Raw genomic sequence first — 19,078 nt, 5'->3', positions numbered from 1 at the left:
ACCAGAGAGATCCTCCCACCCTTCCTCCCTTCCTCCCACACCTTCGTCTCCCACCCCTTTCCTCCCACCCGCTCCCACCCCTTTCTCACACCCCTCCCACCCCTTTTCTTCACCCCTTTCCTCCCACCCCTTGTCCTGCCACCGCCTTTCCTCGCCACCCCCTTTCCACCTGCTCTTACAGTGGTTGAATTCCGGATGATTGGGGCTAAAAGGTTTGGATGCCAGTAGGTTTAAAGAGGTTGTCAATGTTTAAACCTTAAACACAATTGAGGTAGAAGGTCACTTCCTTACACCACAGATCTAGGATCAGATACCCCGCTACAACAGGGGTTGCCCAACTGAGTCCTGGGGCCCCCTCTGGGAAGCACGTTTAGGTTTTTTGCCTAGCACTACACACAGCTGATTCAAATACTCGAACCTATATCAAATCAAGCTTCGATCATTTGAATCAGCTCCAGAGGACGCAAGTTTGAGAACCGCTTTGCCTGACACTAAAAAATAATCTTACCCTGTATCAGTGGAGGGGGAAACTTCCACCTTCAACCTCCTTTAAATACTCTATTAATAGACCTTTTCACACACCAGGGGGGCACCCTTTGTGAGCTGTCAAAAAATAATCCTTGGCTGATTCTACAATCACTTTTGGCCTGGTCGATCAAAATGAATAAGATTATATTGACGGGGGGGATGTGATCCTAAGATCAGCACTCCTACTTCCTCTAGAAAACCACAGCTTTATAATTGGCCCAGTACAGTACAGTACAGTACAGTAACAGTACCAGTAAGCTATCGTCATAGACATGAGCCCTGACTCTATTGACAGATGAGTTCGATCAAACTGACCTGACCTACCAAGAAAACGACTTTTGGAAAAAATCCATGAACGTAAAAAGAATAGCTATTTATCGTGTTCATGGCATCCGCCATGAACTGTAGGACGTGTGTGTGTGTGTGTGTGTGTGTGTGTGTGTGTGTGTGTGTGTGTGTGTGTGTGTGTGTGTAGGTTTTGCTGCCTGAAGTCTCCTATGTAGTCCTTAACAGAATACACTGTCTGTACATACGATCACCTGCATCCTCACGCTGAATGCATCACACTCACACCCTTAGTGTAACTGCACTACACTAAAACGCTCACTGTAGCTGACTGTAAGTACACTTTACACCCTGCGACAATAACTGTAAGTGCACTGCACACACAGTACACTTACACACTCCCTCCCTCACTGTGAGGATATGTAATCGTTTCACACTTGCCATAAAGGGGTAAAGTATTGAGTTACATATTGGGTATAATGGGTGTCAAGGATAAGGTAAAGGTGTAATAATAGTAGCATAATAACAATGTAATTACAGTGTAATAACTGGTTATAACTATGTCATAACAATGTAATTAACTAAAATATTAAACTCATGTTCCCTCTAAGTAGTTGTGCAGCAACGCAGTCCTGTACATTACAGTTACATATAGGATTGCCTAAATTCCCCAAACTTTCCTCAAAATTCCCAGGTTTTCCCAGAAATCTTGGTTGGAAGATTCCCAGAATCAGGAGAGAATAAGTTGGAAATCCAGATTCTTCTGACCAGAATGTTTGGAAAATCTGGGAATTTGGGGAATTTTGCAACCTTAGGTTCCATGGTATTCAATCATGTAAATAATGACAAATGTATATCTGTCTGTCTACCCACTTCTTATAAAGCTGGGACCTATAGAGCGTATAGAACAAATAACATCAACCCTGAATCAAAGAATGGATCCAAAACATATAGAAGGATTTCCTAAAACAGAGACTGTCGACTCGACACTCCTATAAATCTCTCCACCTCTCTCATCTCTCTGTGTTTCATCTCTCATTCTCTCTGTTTCGCAAACAAACGCGTGACAAAACAAAGGAGTAGAAATGGAAAATGCAATCAAAGATATACAATAAAGAAGAGAGAAGAAGAAGAAGGAGAAGAAGACGAAGAGGAAGTAGAAGGGGGGAAATGAAAAATAGAATATATATGAGTGCTCCTGCTCCCCCTTTCTGAAGTTGAGCCTACTGGCCTGGAGACAACATGAGACCAGGGACTCGCCTAGCACCTCTCCCCAGGTTCAGGTGCATGGTCCTGGGGGAGGGAGAGCTAGCACAAGTGGTCATCCTCATCGTCCTTCGTTCCTTTCAGCCGCAGACGGGCAAAGTCCTCGAACACAAAGTCATCATCCTGAGAGAAATTACTGACAGAGAGAGAGATGGAGGAGGGATGAAGGGAGGGAGAAGGAGGAAGAGAGATTACAATTGTGTTCAACAAACAAGGTTACATTTAAATTTGAGATACACAAACACTTTCTCTCTCTTACTTTGTCTCAAACTCTATCAGGTTACTGCCAACTGGGGCATATGTTTCTGGGACGACTGTGGGTGAAAGTAATGACATTTCAAAACAGGTAAATATTCCCGCAAAACACTTTTCTAATACATATTTTTCTCTATTAAACACACATTGGTCTGTACCTGATTGAGGTCTGGAGATGGGTAGGTCAGAGGGTTTGGGGTGCATTAGAACAAAAGGCAGCTCCACCGACACATCCCTGTACAGAGCACACACAGATATGTTGGACCTGTGCCAGAACACACATTAGGCAGAGATGAACTGATACTCAGAGAACATTCCAGCGTAATCCAGGTGGAAACATTCACTTACAACCACTACATAAATCTATGTTAGACAGTGTAGGAGCCAAGATGCAGCCTACCCTCCGTGGGACAACACTAGTTTGAGCGTGTGTGTGTGTGTGTGTGTGTGTGTGTGTGTGTGTGTGTGTGTGGTGATTTGTGTGATGTGTGGTGTGTGTGTGTGTGTGTGGTGTGTGTGTGTGTGTGCTGTGTAGTGCGTGTGCGTGTGTGTGTGTAACGCACCCTCGCCGAGACACCACTAGTTTGACCTTGACTCTGTAAGACACCAGGATCCCCAAGAACCTCCTTATTGGACACATCTTTCACTCTGGAACACATAACAAACAGAACCTCCTTATTGGACACATCAAACAGAACCTCCTTATTGGACACATCAAACAGACCTCCTTATTGGACACATCTTTCACTCTGGAACACATCAAACAGAACCTCCTTATTGGACACATCAAACAGAACCTCCTTATTGGACACATCTTTCACTCTGGAAACACATCAAAACAGAACCTCCTTATTGAACACATCAAAACAGAACCAGACACAAACTAACACAATATATGGACCAGGACAACTGCAGGCATGTATCTGATGTTTTGACAAATGGTTCGAGCTACGGAGGAAGTGAAATTGTTCTTAGCAGGTTAGGAGAATTAGGTGTAATATGGTCAGAAAAGGGTTAGATAAAATTCTCGTGTTAACCTGCCTTCGGTCCATAGCTGTACTCCATCTAGTCACAACCTTGATATGAGGCAGTTGTTTGTTTGTTTATCTGAATTCTAATTTGGTTTCTCAAGAAGTCGCAAATCACCTGTGTGGTGTGTGTGTCATACATGTGTGGTGCATGTGTGTGCTCTAACATTTGTGTGTGTGTTTCTGGACATGTGTGGTGTGGTGTGATTCTATACGTGTGTGTGTCTGTTTCTATACATGTGTGTGTGTGATTCTATACACGTGTGTGTGTGTGGTGTGTGTGTGTGTGTGTGTTTGGTGTGTGTGTGTGTGTGTGTGTGTGTGTGTGTGTGTGCGTGTGTGTGTGTGTGTGTGTGTGTGTGTGTGTCTACACGTGCGTGTGTGTGTGTTCTACATGTGTGTGCGTGTTTGCTATTACATGTGTGTGTGTGTGTGTGTGTGTGTGATGTGTGTTGTGTGTGTGTGTGTGTGTGTGTGTGTGTGTGTGTGTGTGTGTGTGTCGTGTGTGTGCTGTTGTGTGTTGTGTGTGTGTGTGTTCTACACGTGTGTGTGTGTGTGTGTGTGTGTGTGTGGTCTTTATTCCAGATTTGATGTAACCTTGCTTGTTGTTGTTTGTACATACATTGCATTTGGAAAGTATTCAGACCCCTTGACCTTTTCCACATTTTGTTAAGTTACAGCCTTATTCTAAAATGGATTCAATAAAAAAAAAAATCCTCAGCAATCTACACACAAAACCCCATAATGTTTTTTAGACATTTTTGCAAATGTATTAAAAATTTAAAACAGAAATACATATTTATATAAGTATTCAGACCCTTTGCTATGAGACTCGAAATTGAGCTCAGGTGCATCCTGTTTCCATTGATCATCCTTGAGATGTTTCTACAACTTGATTGGTATCCACCTGTGGTAAATACAATKGATTGGACATGACTTGGAAAGGCACACACCTGTCTATATAAGGTCCCACAGTTGACAATGCATGTCAGAGCAAAAACCAAGCCAAGCCATGAGGTCAAAGGAATTGTCTGTAGAGCTCCGTGACAAGATTGTGTCGAGGCACAGATCTGGGGAAGGGTACGAAAAAATGTCTGCAGCATTGAAGGTCCCCAAGAACAGAATGGTCTCCATAATTTTTAAATTGAAGAAGTTTGGAACCACCAAGGCTCTTCCTAGAGCTGGCCATCCGACCAAACTGACCAATCGGGGAAGAAGGGCCTTGGTCAGGGAGGTGACCTTCAAGAAGGACATCCATCTCTGCAGTACTCCACCAATCTGTTTTTTTTTTTGGTAGTGGCCAGATGGAAGCCACTCCTCAGTAAAAGGCACATGACAGCCCGCTTGGAGTTTGCCAAGAGGCACCTAAAGACTCTCAGACCATGAGAAACAAGATTCTCTGGTCTGATGAAACCAAGATTGAACTCTTTGGCCTGAATGCCAAGTGTCACGTCTGGAGGAAACCTGGCACCATTCCTACGGTGAAGCATGGTGGTGGCAGCATCATGATGTGGGGATGTTTTTCAGCAGTAGGGACTGGGAGACTAGTCAGGATCGAGGGAAATATGAACGGAGCAAAGTAGAGAGATCCTTGATGAAAACCTGCTCCAAAGCGCTCAGGACCTCAGACTGGTGCGAAGGTTCACCTTCCAACAGAACAACAACCCTAAGCACACAGCCAAGACAACGCAGGAGTGGCTTCGGGACAAGTCTTTGAATGTCCTTGAGTGCCAGAGCCCAGACGAACCCGATCTAACATCCCTGGAGAGACCTAAAAATAGCTGTGCAGTGACGTTCCCCGTCCAACCTGACAGAGCTTGAGAGCACCTGCAGAGAAGAATGGGAGAAACTCCCCAAATACAGGTGTGCCAAGCTTGTAGAGTCATACCCAAGAAGACTCGATGCTGTAATTACTGCAAAAGGCACTTCAACAAAGTACTGAGTAAAGGGTCTGAATACTTATGTAAATGTGATATTTCTATTTTTTATTTGTAATAAATTTGCAAAAATATCCAAATCTATTTTTGCTTTGTCATTATGGGTTATTGTGTGTAGATTGATGAGGGAAAAAAACGATTAATACATTTTAGAACAAGGCTGTAACGTAAAACAAAATGTGGAAAGTCAAGGGGTCTGAATACTTTCTGAATGTGCGCTCTCTCCTCTCTTCCTCTCTCTTCAATTCAAGGGGCTTTATTGGCTGTATGGGAAACATGTTTACAAAGCAAGTGAAAAAAAAATGTACAGTAAATATTACACACACGTTCCAAAGGAATTGTCACGGCTGTTGAAAGAGGAGGACCAAGGTGCAGCGTGGTGGGCGTACATTTTCATTAATAAATCAAAATGACGCCGAACAAAACAATAAACATTACAAAAACAAACCGTGAAGCTAAAGGCTATGTGCCCTAAACAAAGTCAACTTCCCACAAAGACAGGTGGGAAAAAAGGCTACCTAAGTATGGTTCCCAATCAGAGACAACGATAGACAGCTGTCCCTGATTGAGAACCATACCTGGCCAAAACATAGAAATAGAAAATCATAGAAACACAAAACATAGAATGCCCACCCCAAATCACACCCTGACCAAACCAAATAGAGACATTAAAAGGCTCTCTACGGTCAGGGNCACCCTGACCAAACCAAATAGAGACATTAAAAGGCTCTCTACGGTCAGGGCGTGACAGGAATAAACATTTCAAATGTAATTGTCTATATACAGTTTCGTAACGATGTTCTTCACTGGTTGCCCTTTTCTTGTGGCAACAGGTCACAAATATTGCTGCTGTGATGGCACACTGTGGTATTTCTTTGTGGGTCTGTGTAATCTGAGGGAAATATGTGTCTCTAATATGATCATACATTTGTCAGGAGGTTAGGAAGTGCAGCTCAGTTTCCACCTCATTTTGTGGGCAGTGTGCACATGGCCTGTCTTCTCTTGAGAGCCAGGTCTGCCTACGGTGGCCTTTCTCAATAGCAAGGCTATGCTCACTGAGTCTGTACATATTCAACGCTTTCCTTAATTTTGGGTCAGTCACAATGGTCAGGTATTCTGCCACTGTGTACTCTCTGTTTAGAGCCAAATAGCATTCTAGTTTGCTCTGTTTTTTGGTAAATTCTTTCCAATGTGTCAAGTAATTCTCTTTTTGTTTTCTCATGATTTGGTTGGGTCTAATTGTGTTTCTGTCCCGGGACTCTATGGGGTCTGTTTGTGTTTGTGAACAGAGCCCCAGGACCAGCTTGCTTTGGGGACTCTTCTACAGGTTCATCTCTCTGTAGGGGATGGCTTTGTTATGGAAGGTTTGGGAATCGCTTCCTTTTAGGTGGTTGTAGAATTTAACGGCTCTTTTCTGGATTTTGATAATTAGCGTGTATCGGCCTAATTCTGCTCTGCATGCATTATTTGGTGTTTTACGTTGTACACAGAGGATATCTTTGCAGAATTCTGCATGCAGAGTCTCAATTTGGTGTTTGTTCCATTTTGTGAATTCTGGGTTGGTGAGCGGACCCCAGACCTCACAACCATAAAGGGCAATGGGTTCTATAACTGATTCAAGTATTTTTAGCCAGATCCTAATTGGGATGAAGAATTTTATGCTCCTTTTAATGGCATAGAAGGCCCTTCTTGCCTTGTCTCTCAGATCGTTCACAGCTTTGTGGAAGTCACCTGTGGCGCTGATGTTTAGTCAGAGGTGTGTACAGTGAGGGAAAAAAGTATTTGATCCTCTGCTGATTTTGTACGTTTGCCCACTGACAAAGAATAATCAGTCTATCATTTTAATGGTAGATTTATTTGAACAGTGAGAGACAGAATAACAACAAAGAAATCCAGAAAAACACATGTCAAAAATGTTATACATTTATTTGCATTTTAATGAGGGAAATAACTATTTGGCCCCTCTGCAAAACATGACTTAGTACTTGGTGGCAAAACCCTTGTTGGCAATCACAGAGGTCAGACGTTTCTTGTAGTTGGCCACCAGGTTTGCACACATCTCAGGAGCGATTTTGTCCCACTCCTCTTTGCAGATCTTCTCCAAGTCATTAAGGTTTCAAGGCTGACGTTTGGCAACTCGAACCTTCAGCTCCCTCCACAGATTTTCTATGGGATTAAGGTCTGGAGACTGGCTAGGCCACTCCAGGACCTTAATGTGCTTATTCTTGAGCCACTCCTTTGTTGCCTTGGCCGTGTGTTTTGGGTCATTGTCATGCTGGAATACCCATCCACAACCCATTTTCAATGCCCTGGCTGAGGGAAGGAGGTTCTCACCCAAGATTTGACGGTACATGGCCCCGTCCATCGTCCCTTTGATGCGGTGAAGTTGTCCTGTCCAACACACATGGTCTACCTGATTGAGGTCTGGAGATGGGTAGGTCAGACGGGTGGGGTGTCAATTAGAGACAAAGAGGCGCTCCCACCGACAACATAACCTGTACAGAGCACACACAGATAGTTTGGACCTGTGCAGAACACACATTAGCAGAGATGAACTGATACTCAAGAACATTCCACGCGTAATCCAGGTGGAAACATTCACTTAGCCAACCACCTACATGAACTCTAATGTAGACAGTGTAGGCAAGACATAGATGCACGCCTACCCTCGTGGGACAACACTGTTTTGAGCGGGTGTGTGTGTGTGTGTGTGTGGTGTTCGATTGTGTGTGTGTGTGTGGTGTGTGTGTGTGGTGGTGTGTGTGGTGTGTGTCGTGGTGTGCGTGTGTGTGTGTGTGTGTGTGCGTGTGCGTGTGTTGTGTAACGCACCCTCCGCGAGAACATCCACTAGTTTGACCTTGACTCTGTAGAGACACCAGGATACCCAGAACCTCCTTATTGGACACAATCTTTCACTCTGGAACACATTCAAACAGAAACCATCCTTAATGCCATCAACCAGAACCTCCTTAAATTGGACAACATCTTTCACTCTGGATACACAATCAAAGAACCTCCTTATTGGACACATCAAACAGACCTCTTATTGGACACATCCTTTCACTAAATGGAACACATCAAACAGAACCTCCTTATTGGACACATCAAACAGCAACCTCCTTTATTGGACCCATCTTTCATCTGGAACACATCAAACAGAACCCTCTTAATTGACACATCAAACAGAACCAGACACAAACTAACACAATATATGTGACTGAGAAACTGCAGGCATGTATCTTGATGTTTGACAAATGGTTTCAAGCTACGGAGGAAGCTGAAGATTGTTCTTAGCAAGGTTAGGAGAATTAGGTTAATATGGTCAGAAAAAGGGTTAGATAAAATTCTCTGTTAACTCTGCCTCGGTCCATAGCTGTAAACTCCATCTAGTCACAGCCTTGATATGCCGGCAGTTGTTTGATTTGTTTATCGAATTCTTAAATTTGGTTCTCAAGGAGAGTCGCAAATCACCTGTGGTGGTGAATGTCATACATGTGTGTGAAATGTGTGTGCTCTATACATGTGTGTGTTGGTTTCTGGACATGTGTGTGTGGTGGTGATAATATATCGTGTGTGTGTCTTTTCTATACATGTGTGTGTGTGATTCACATCATACACGTGTGTGTGTGTGTGGTGTGAATGTGTGTGTGTGTGTTTGTTGCTGTGCGGTGTGTGTGTCGTGTGTGTGTCGTGTGTGTGTGTGTGTGCACATGTGTGTGTGTGTGTGTGATGGGTGTTACAACGTGCGTGTGATGTGTGTTTCTTACAATGTGTGTGCGTGTTTGCTATACATGTTGTGTGTGTGGTGTTGTGTGTGTGTGTGTGTGAGTGATGGTGAATTGTGTGTGTGTGTTGTTGTATGTGTGTGTGTGTGTGTGTGTGTGTGTGTTGATGTGTGTGTGTGTTCATACACGTAGTGTGTGCTGTGTGTGTGCTGTGTGTGTGTGTCTTTTTCAGAATTTAGCAAATGTAACCTTGCCTGTTGTTGTTTGTACATAACATTGGCATTTGGAAATATTCAGACCCCTTGACCCTTTCCACATTTTGGTTAGTTACAGCCTTATGTCTAAATATGGATTCAATAAAAAAAAAAATCCTCAGCAAATCTACACCAAAACCACCATAAATAGTTTTTAGACATATTTGCAAATGTATGAAAAATTTAAAAACAGAAATACATATTTATATATAGTATTCAGACCACTTTGCGCTATAAGCAACGTCGAAATGACCAGGTGCATACCCCTGTTCCATTGATCATCCTTGAGATGTTTAACTAACAATCTTGTTGGTACCCCTGTGGGTAAAGTACAGAATTGATTGGACATATTGAAAACTTAGGAAAACAAACACCTGTAATATATAAGGTTCCACATTACAATGCATGTCCAGAGACAAAAACCAAGCCAGCATGAGCGTCAAAGGTAATTGTCTGAAAGCTCCGTGACAAGATTGTGTCGAGGCACAGATCTGGGGAAGGTACGAACAAATAAGTCACTGCAGCCATTGAAAGGTCCCAGAACAGAATGAGTCTCCATAATTTAAATTGAAATTTTGGAACACAAGGCCTTCCTAGAGCTGGCCAATTCCGACAAACTGACCAATCGGGCGAAAGAGGGCCTTGGTCAGGGAGGTGACCTTCAAGAAGGACATCCATCTGCTGGCAAGTACTCCAACAATCTGTTTCCTATTTTTTGGTAGGCCAGATGGAAGCCACTCTCAGTAAAAAGGCACAAAGACAGCCGCTTGGAGTTTAGCCAAGAGGCACTAAAGACTCAGACAATGAGAAAAAGATTCCTCTGGTCTCGATAAACCAAGATGAAACTTCTTTGGGCCTGAAAATGCAAGTGGTCAGTCTTGGAGAAACCTGGACACCATTCCTACGGTGAAGCATGGTGGTGCAGCATCATGATGTGGGGATTTTTCAGCAGTAGGGAACTGGAGACTAGTCAGGAACGAGGGAACTATGAACGAGCAAAGTTAGAGAGATACTTGATGAAAACCTGCTCCAAAGCGCTCAGGGACCTCAGATGGTGCGAAGGTTCACCTTCCAAAGAACAACAACCCAAGCACACAGCCAAGACAACGCAGGAAGTGGCTTCGGACAAGTCTTTTGAATGTATCCCTTGAGTGCCAGAGCCCAGACGAACCCGATCTAACATCCCTGGAGAGACCTAAAATAGCTGTGCAGTGACGTTCCCGTCCAACCTGAAGAGCTTGAGAGCACCTGCAGGAGAAGAATGGGAAGAACTCCCCAAATACAGGTGTGCACACCAGCTGTAAGAGTCACTACCCAAAGGCAGAACTCGATGCTGTAATTACTGGCAAAAAGGCCTCAAACAGTACTGAGTAAAAGCGTCGAATACCTTATGTAAATCGTGATATTTCATTTTTATTGTAATAAATTTTGCAAAAATATCCAAATCTATTTTTGCTTTGTTCCATTATTGGTTATTGTGTTTAGATGATGAGGGAAAAAACCGATTAATACATTTAGAACAAGGCGTAACGGTAAATAACAATGTGAAAGTCAGGTCTGAATACTTTCTGAATGCTGCGCTCTCTCTTCTTCTCTCTTTCAATTTCAAGGGGCTTTATGGCTTATGGGAAACATGTTACAAAGCAAGTGAAAAAAAAATGTACAGTAATATTCACACACTTCCAAAGAATGTCACGCTGTTGAAAAAGAGGAGGACCAAGTGCGCGTGGTGGGCGTACATTTTTCATTAATAAATAATAGCGAACAAAAACATGAAACATTACAAAAACAAACCGTGAAGCTAAACGGCCTTGTGCCTAAACAAAGTAATCTTCCCACAAAGACAGGTGGGAAAAAAGGCCTACACTCAGTATGGTTCCCAATCAGAGACAACGATAGACAGCTGTCCCCTGATATGAGAATCCATACACCTGGCCAAAACATAGAAATAAGGAAAATCATAGAAACACACAACACATAAGAATGCCCACCCAAAATCACACCCTGACACAACCAAATAGAGACATTAAAAGGCTCTCTTACGGTCAGGAGTGCAGTAACCCCCCCACAAAGGTGCTGACTCCCGCCACAAAAAACTGAACCTATAGGGGAGGGTCTGGGATGGGCATCCATCTCTGTGGGTGGCGGCTCAGGCTGGGCGGGACTGCAGAGCCCGCTCACACCTCTGGCTCACCCCGCTTGGTGATGCTCCTGGTGTGGGGACACTCGCCGGCCGCCCCGGACTGGAGACCCTCGTGCGGGCCCCGGACTTGGCACCCTCGTTGCTGCGGGCCCGCGACTGGGTTTACCCTCGTGCTGGCGGGGACCGCGGACTGGCAGCCATCTCTGGAGGCTCCGGAATGGCGACCGTCGCTGGAGGCTTCCCGAACTGGAGGCCCTTCGTTAGAGGCTTCGTGCATGTCTCACCCCTGGAGGATTTCTGCCAATGGATCATTCACTGGAGGCTTCTTTGCAATGGATCATCACTGAGGCTTCGTGCCCGATGGATCATCACTGGAGGATTCGTGCCATGGATCAAGTCACTGAAAGGCTTCCGTGACATGTATCACACTGGGCTCGTGCCATGATACTCACTGGTGGCTTCGTGCCAATGCGATCATCACTGGAGGCTTTTGTGCTGCATGGATCATCCACTGGAGGCTTCCGTGCATGCTGCATCAGCTGGAGGCTTCTTGCCATGGATCATCATGGAGGCTTCCGTGCTATGGGATCATTCACTGGAGCGCTTTCTTGCCATGGAATCATCACGCGGGAGGTCTTCGTGCCATGGATCATCACTGGAGGCTTCCCTGCCATGGATCATCACTGGTAGTGTGAGAGAAGCACACTAGAGGCCTGGCTTCCTGGCACCCCGACACAGGACTCAACACAGGTGGGGAGACATGGCAGGAGGGTAGGGCTTACACAGGCCACAGGACTCACCAGGCTGGGGAGACATCACGGAGGCAACTTGTCCTGCCGAGGCAACAGGGATACACTGGCCGGTGGAGGCGCACTGGGAGGTCTCGGAGCTAGAGCGAGCTACACCCGTTCTGAGTCTGGATTGGTGACTTTGGCCGGCACGTCGGGGCGCAGCAAAGGACGCACTGGTGTTGCAGACCGCAAAAAAAACTGTGGGAAGAACACAGTGTGCAGAGCGGCGCGGATATCCCTGGCCGTAGAAGACGTCTGGAGTCTGGAGCAGCAGGGCTGGCAACATCCCGTCCGGCTGGATGTCACCCTAGCCCGCGCAGATGTCGGGCGCTGGATGTAGCCGCGACCCGATAAGAACGCGTACTGGACACCGTGCGCCTCCACCGCATAACACGGTGCCTGACAGTACCGACTGCCCTCCATGGTAGCACGGGAGTTGGCTCAGGTTCTCACACCTGACTCCTGCCAACTCCCTTGTGCGCTCCCCCCAAAATAAATGGGGGGGGGGGCTGTCTCTCGGCTTCCTTGCCAGCCCGTGTTCCCCTCATAAGTTGCCGCTCCGCTTTAGCTGCTCCTTCGTCCTTCTCTCTGCTTCTACCTCTCCCAAAAGCAGGCAGATCCTTCCCAGCTCACGGCTTTTCCATAACCAACTTTCAATCAGGATCCCCTGGCCAATCTTAAAATTGCTTCTCATGGTCCCATGCAACTCCTTCTTAGCACTTACACCTACGCTCATGAACTCCGAGATCATTTAGAGTGTGTTTGATGGATAGGCATTCTGTCTCAAGTGTCCGAGTTGAAAGAAGGAGGACCAAGGTGAGCCGATGTGGCGTACACATATTTTTATCTTTATATCTATTAATAAAACAAATAGAAACGCAACGAACCAAACCACACTAAACAAAAACAAACCGTGAAAGCCTCAAGTTGTGCCCTACACCACACAGCTCCACTTCACAAACGCACAGCTGGAAAAAAAGGCTGTAGCCTAAGTTAGGCCGGTTCGGACATCGTAGAGAGCAACGATTAGACAGCTGTCCTTGATGTGAGATACCAATGAGCCCGGCCAAACCAAGAAATAGAAAATATGTAGAAACAACAAAACATAAGAATGCCCACACCAATATAACACCCTGACCGAAACCAAATAGAGAGAACATTGAAATATGGCTCTCCTACGGGTTCAGTCCGAAACAGGAATGAAACCGAATAAAATTCAACATGCTAATTTAAAATCTAAAAAGTAATCACGTACATTTGTCTGTACCGATGTTCTCACTGGTTGCTTTCTTGTGCACAGGTCACAAATATGCTTGCTTGTGATGTCACACTGTGGATTTCTTTGTGGGTCTGTGACATCTGAGGAATCATGTGGTCTCTTAATAATGTCAGAACATATTCATGTCTAGAGGTCTAAATAAGGTGAATGTGTGTCAGTTTCACTAGTTTCCACTCATTCTTTGTGGCATGGACATGGCCTGTCTTCCTCTTGAAGCAGGTCTGCCTACGGTCGGACAACTTTCTCATAGCAATGCTAGTGCTCCACGTTGTGTTATGTCTTGAATATAAACATATACTCACGCTTTCCTTAATTTTGGGTCATCACAATGGATCAGAATCCATTCTGCCAACAATATGATGTACTCATTCTCCGTAATATGAGCCAAAATAGCAAATCTCTAAGTTTGCTCTGTTTTTTTGAGTTAATCTTTTCCAATGTGTCAAGTAATTCCTTTTTGTTCTGTAACCCTCAGGGATATTTGTTGGGGTCTAAATTGTGATATCTCTGTCCCGGGTACATATTCTATGGGTGTCTGTCTCGATGTTGTGAAAGAGCCGCCAGGATACACATGACCTTATTGGGGACACCGTTATACAAGAGTTGGACACATCTATCTGTAGGAGGATGTGCTCTGAGCTTTATTGAAGGTTTGGGAATCGCTTCCTTTTAGGTGGTTGTAGAATTAACGGCTCTCTTCTGGATTTCTTGACTAATTTATCGTGTTCGGCCTAATTCTGCTTCCCTGCATGCATTTATCTGGGTGTTTTAACGTTGTATCTACAGAGAGAATATCTTTTCGCCAAATTCTGCATTGCGCACGGAAGACGCTTCTCAATTTGGTTGCAGTTTGAGTGGTACATCCTTTGTGATTCCTGGTTGAGTTGATCTGGAACTCCGAAAAACCTAACACAATCTCATAAAGGGCATGGTTCTGATAACTGAGCTCTCAATCACTATTCAGCCAGATTTCCTAACTTGGGATGAAGAATTTTTATGCTTTCCTTTTGATGGCCATTCTATGCCTTATTCTCTCAGATCGTTCCGGACTATTTGGAAGTCACCTGTGGCGCTGATGATTGTTAGTCAGAGGTGTTACAGTGAGGAAAATAGTTATTGATCCTCTGCTGATTTTGTACGTTTGCCGACTGACAAAGAAATAATCAGTCTATCATTTTAATGGTAGATTTTATTTGAACAGTGAGAGACAGAATAACAACAAAGAAATCCAGAAAAACACATGTCAAAAATGTTATACATTTATTTGCATTTTAATGAGGGAAATAACTATTTGGCCCTCTGCCAAAACATGACTTAGTACTTGGTGGCAAAACCCTTGTTGGCAATCACAGAGTCAGACGTTACTTGTAGCTTGGCCACCCAGTTTTGCACACATCTCAGGAGCGATTTTGTCCCACTCCTCTTTGCAGATCTTCCTCAAGTCATTAAGGTTTCAAGGCCTGACGTTTGGCAACTCGAACCTTCAGCTCCTCCAAGATTTTCTAGGGATTAAAGGTCTGGAGACTGGCTAGGCCACTCCAGGACCTTAATGTGCTTATTCTTGAGCCACTCCTTTGTTGCCTTGGCGTGTGTTTTGTCATTGTCATGCTGGAATACCATCCACGAACCCACTAACCCATTTCAATGCCCTGGCTGAGGGAAAGGAGGTTCCTCACCCAAGATTTGACGGTACTTGGCCCCGTCATCGTCCCTTTTGGCGGTGAAGTTGTCCTGTCCCCTTAGCAGAAAAAACACCCCAAAGCATAATGTCTCACCTCCATGTTGACGGTGGGAGATGGTGTTCTTGGGGTCATAGGCACGATTCCTCTCCTCAAAACGGCGAGTTGAGTTATGCCAAAGAGCTCTTGGTCTCATCTGACCACAACACGTTCACCCTGTTGTCCTCTGAATCATTCAGTTGTTCATTGACAACTTCAAGACGGGCATGTATATGTTGCTTTTTGAGCAGGGGGACCTTGCGGGCGCTGCAGATTTCAGTCCTTCACGGCGTAGGTGTGTTACAATTGTTTTCGTTGGTGACTATGGTCCCAGCTGCCTTGAGATCATTGACAAGATCCTCCGTGTAGAGTCTGGCTGATTCCTCACCGTTCTCTATGAATCACGAGAGAGAGAGTGGTGCATGGATCCCCAGGCGAGGGAGATTGACAGTTCTTTTGTGTTTCTTCCATTTGCGAATAATCGCACCAACTGTTGTTCACACCAAGCTGCTTGGATGGTCTTTTGTACCCATTCCAGCCTGTCAATCTTGTCTCTCCGACATCCTTGAGAGCTCTTTGGTCTGCCCATGGGGAGATTTGGAATCTGATTGATTGATTGCGACGGTGTGTTATGGCTCCTAATCTCAGCTCGTTACCTATAAAACACCTGGGAGCCAGAAATCTTTCTGATTGAGAGGGGTCAAATACTTATTTCCCTCATAAAACTGCAAATCATTTTATAACATTTTTGACATGCGTTTTTCTGATTTTTAGTTGTTATTCTGTCTCTCACTGTTCAAATAAGCCTACCATTAAAATTATAGACTGATCATTTTCTTTGTCAGTGGCAAACATTACAAAATCAGCAGGGAATCAACACTTTTTCCCCTATGTATAGTTTTTTGTGTGCTCCTAGAGCAGCAGTGTCGAAGAGGAATTGTTGAGTGGTCCTGGCGAGAGTGGACCGTTTTTGGAACACCATTAATTTTGGCCTTACTGAGATTTACTGTAGGGTCCAGGTCTGACAGAATCTGTGCAGGAAGATATAGGTTGCTGCGTAGGCCCACTTGGGTGGGGACAGATGCACCAGAAAACAGTAACATTTGACTTTAGATTATAGTAGGGTCACGCCGGGCGACAGTCTCTCTGTCTCTCTCTGCCTCTCTCTCTCATCTGTCCTCTCTCGTCTGTCTCTCTCCTCTGTCTCTCTCGTCTCTCGTCTCTTCTATCGTCTCTCCGTCTCTCTCGTCTCTTCTGTCTCTCTCTCTCTCTCTCTCTCTCTGTAATGGTGTTCTCTCAGTCTCCTGCTCCTCTCTCTGTAATGTGTTTCTCTAGTCTCTCTCTCTCTCGTTCTCTCTCTCCCCTCTCTCTTCCCTCTCTTCTTCTCTCTTCTCTCTCTCTGTTAATATTTTTCTCTAGTCTCTCTCTCTGCTCTCTCTCTCTGTAATTGGTTTTCTCTAGTCTCTCTCTCTCGTCTCTCTCTCTCTCTCTCTCTCTCTCTCTCTCTCTCCCATCTCTCCTCTCTCTCTCTCTTCTTAATATTTCTCTAGTCCTCGTCTCTCTTCTGTAATGTGTTTCTCTAGTCTCTCTCTCTCTCTCTGTAATGTGTTTCTCTAGTCTCTCTCTCTCTCTCTCTGTAATGTGTTTCTCTAGTCTCTCTCTCTCTCTCTCTCTGTAAGTGTTCTCTAGTCTCTCTCTCTCTCTCCCTCTCTCTCTCTCTCTCTCTGTAATAGTTTTCTCTAGTAATCTCTCTCTCCTCTCTGTAATGTTTGCTCTAGTCCCTCCTCTCTCTCTGTAATGTGTTTCTCTAGTCTCTTCTCTCTCTCTCTCTCTGTAATGTGTTTCTTGTTCTTCTTCTTCTCTCTGGTTCTCCTTCTCTCTCTCTCTCTTCTGTACAGTTCTCTAGTCTCTCTCTCTCTCTCTCTCTCTCTGTCTTCTCTCTCTCTCTCTCTCTCTCTCTCTCTCTCTTCTCTCTCTCTCTCTTCTCTCTCTTCCTCTGTAATTGTTCTCTAGTCTCTCTCTCTCTCTCTCTCTCTCTCAGTCGTCTCTCTCCCTCCTTCTCTCTTCCTCTCTCTCTCTCTCTTCTCTCTCTCTCTCTCTCTCTCTCTGTCTCTCTCCTCTCTCTCTCTCTCTCTGCTCTCTCTCTCTCTCTGTAATGTTGTTTCTCTAGCTCTCTCTCTCCTCTCTCTATCTCTCTCTCTCGATCTCTATTCTCGCTCTCTCTCTCTCTCGAAGGTTTCTCTAGCGCTCTCCTCTCTCTCTCTCTGTTTCTCTAGTCTCTCTCTCTCTCTCTCTCTCTGTATGTTTCTCTAGTCTCTTCTCTTCTCTCTGTAATGTTTCTCTAGTCTCTCTCTCTCTCTCTGCTCAACTCTCTCTCTCTCTGTAAAGTTCTCTAGTCTCTCTCTCTCTCTCTCTCGTAATGTGTCTCTAGTCTCTCTACTCGCCTCTGTAATGTTTCTCTCAGCCTCTCTTCCTCTCTCTCTGTAGGTGTGTCTTCTTAGTCCTCTCTCTCTCTCTCTGTAATGTTTCTCTAGTCTCTCTCTCTCTCCTTCACTCTCTCTCTCTTAATGGTCTCTAGTCCATCTCTCTCTCTCTCGTCCTCTCGTCATGTGATTTCTCAGTCTCCTGCTCTCTCTCTGTAATGTTTTTTCTCTCTCTCTCTCCTGTCTCTCCTCTCTCCTCTCTGTTATGTGTTTCTCTAGTCTCTCTCCCTCTCTCTGTAATGTTTTCTCTAGTCTCCTCTCTCTCTTCTCTTATAATGTGTTTCTCTAGTCTCTCTCTTCTCTCTCTCTCTGTCGTCTCTCTCTCTCTCTGTAATATGTTCTCTAGTCTCTCTCTCTCTCTTCTTCCTCTGTCTTTCTTACTCTCTTCTCTTCTGTAATTTGTCTCATCTCTCCTCTCTCTCTGTAATATGTCTCTCTCTCTCTCTCTCTCCTGTAGTGTTTCTCTCTAGGTCTCTCTCTCTCTCGTCTCTCGTAATATGTGTTCTCTAGTCTCTCTCTCTCCTCTGTAATGTGTTCTCTAGTCCCTCTCTCCTCTCTTCTCTCTCTGTAATTGTTTCTCTAGTCTCTCTCTCTCTCTCTGGGATTGTTGTCACTAGTCTCTTCTCTCTCTCTGTAATTTTCTGCTAGTCTCTCTCAGTTCTCTCTCTCTCTCTCTGTAATGTGTTTCTCTCTATCTCTCTCTCTCTTCCGTATATGTCTCTATCTCTCTCTCTTCTCTCTCCTCTCTTCATGTCTACTCTCTCTCTTTCTGTAATATGTTCTTCCTCAGTCTCTCTCTCTCTTCTCTCTTCTCTATAATGTGTTTCTCTAGTCTCTGTCCTCTCTCTATGTAATGTGTTTCTCTAGTCTCTCTCCCTTCTCTCTCTCTGTAATGTGTTTCTCTAGTCTCTCTCTTCGTCGTAAAATGGTCTTCTCTATGCTCTCTCTCCTCTCTCTCGTCTCTCTTCGCTCTACCTCTCTGGTTTGTCTCTCTCTCTAGTCTCTCTCTCTCCTCTCTTTATGTGTTTCTCTAGTCTCTCTCTCTCTCTCTCTCTCTCTGTGTAATGTTTTTCTGAGTCTCTCTCTCTCTCTAATCGGTATGTGTTTCTTCTACGTCTCTTCTCTCTCTCTCTCTCTCTCTCTCTTCTCTGTAATGTGTTTTTTCTCTCTCTCTCTCTCTCTGTAGTGTGTTTCTTAGTCTCTCTCTCTCTCTCTCTTCTCCCGTGTCTCTTTTTTTCTCTCTCTCTCCTCTCTCTCTTTGTTAATGTGTTTTCTCTAGTCTCTCTCTCTCTCTTCTGTATTGTGTTTCTTCGTCTAGTCATCCTCTTCATTTCTCTCTCTCTCTGTTCTGTCTCTTGTAATGTGTTTCCTAGTCTCTCTTCTTCT

General features: G+C 44.6%; 1 protein-coding gene across 1 annotated transcript in view; it reads right to left on the bottom strand.

Moving 5' to 3' along the window:
- Positions 1-944: 944 nt before the first annotated feature.
- The window catches only part of LOC111960116 (arrestin red cell-like), a 19,107-nt gene continuing 973 nt past the window's right edge, over positions 945-19,078 (bottom strand). Inside the window, exons 2-5 of the mRNA XM_070437903.1 lie at positions 2,898-2,982; positions 2,493-2,569; positions 2,339-2,393; positions 945-2,215 (exon numbers count right to left, since the gene is read on the bottom strand). Coding sequence (XP_070294004.1) covers positions 2,122-2,215; positions 2,339-2,393; positions 2,493-2,569; positions 2,898-2,974 — 303 coding nt within the window. The 5' untranslated portion in view covers positions 2,975-2,982 and the 3' untranslated portion in view covers positions 945-2,121. The remainder of the gene's footprint in view (positions 2,216-2,338; positions 2,394-2,492; positions 2,570-2,897; positions 2,983-19,078) is intronic.

The sequence above is a fragment of the Salvelinus sp. IW2-2015 genome, linkage group LG37 (assembly GCF_002910315.2).
Source record: "Salvelinus sp. IW2-2015 linkage group LG37, ASM291031v2, whole genome shotgun sequence".
Lineage (NCBI taxonomy): Eukaryota > Metazoa > Chordata > Actinopteri > Salmoniformes > Salmonidae > Salvelinus > Salvelinus sp. IW2-2015.
This window is presented reverse-complemented; position numbering and strand designations above follow the sequence as displayed.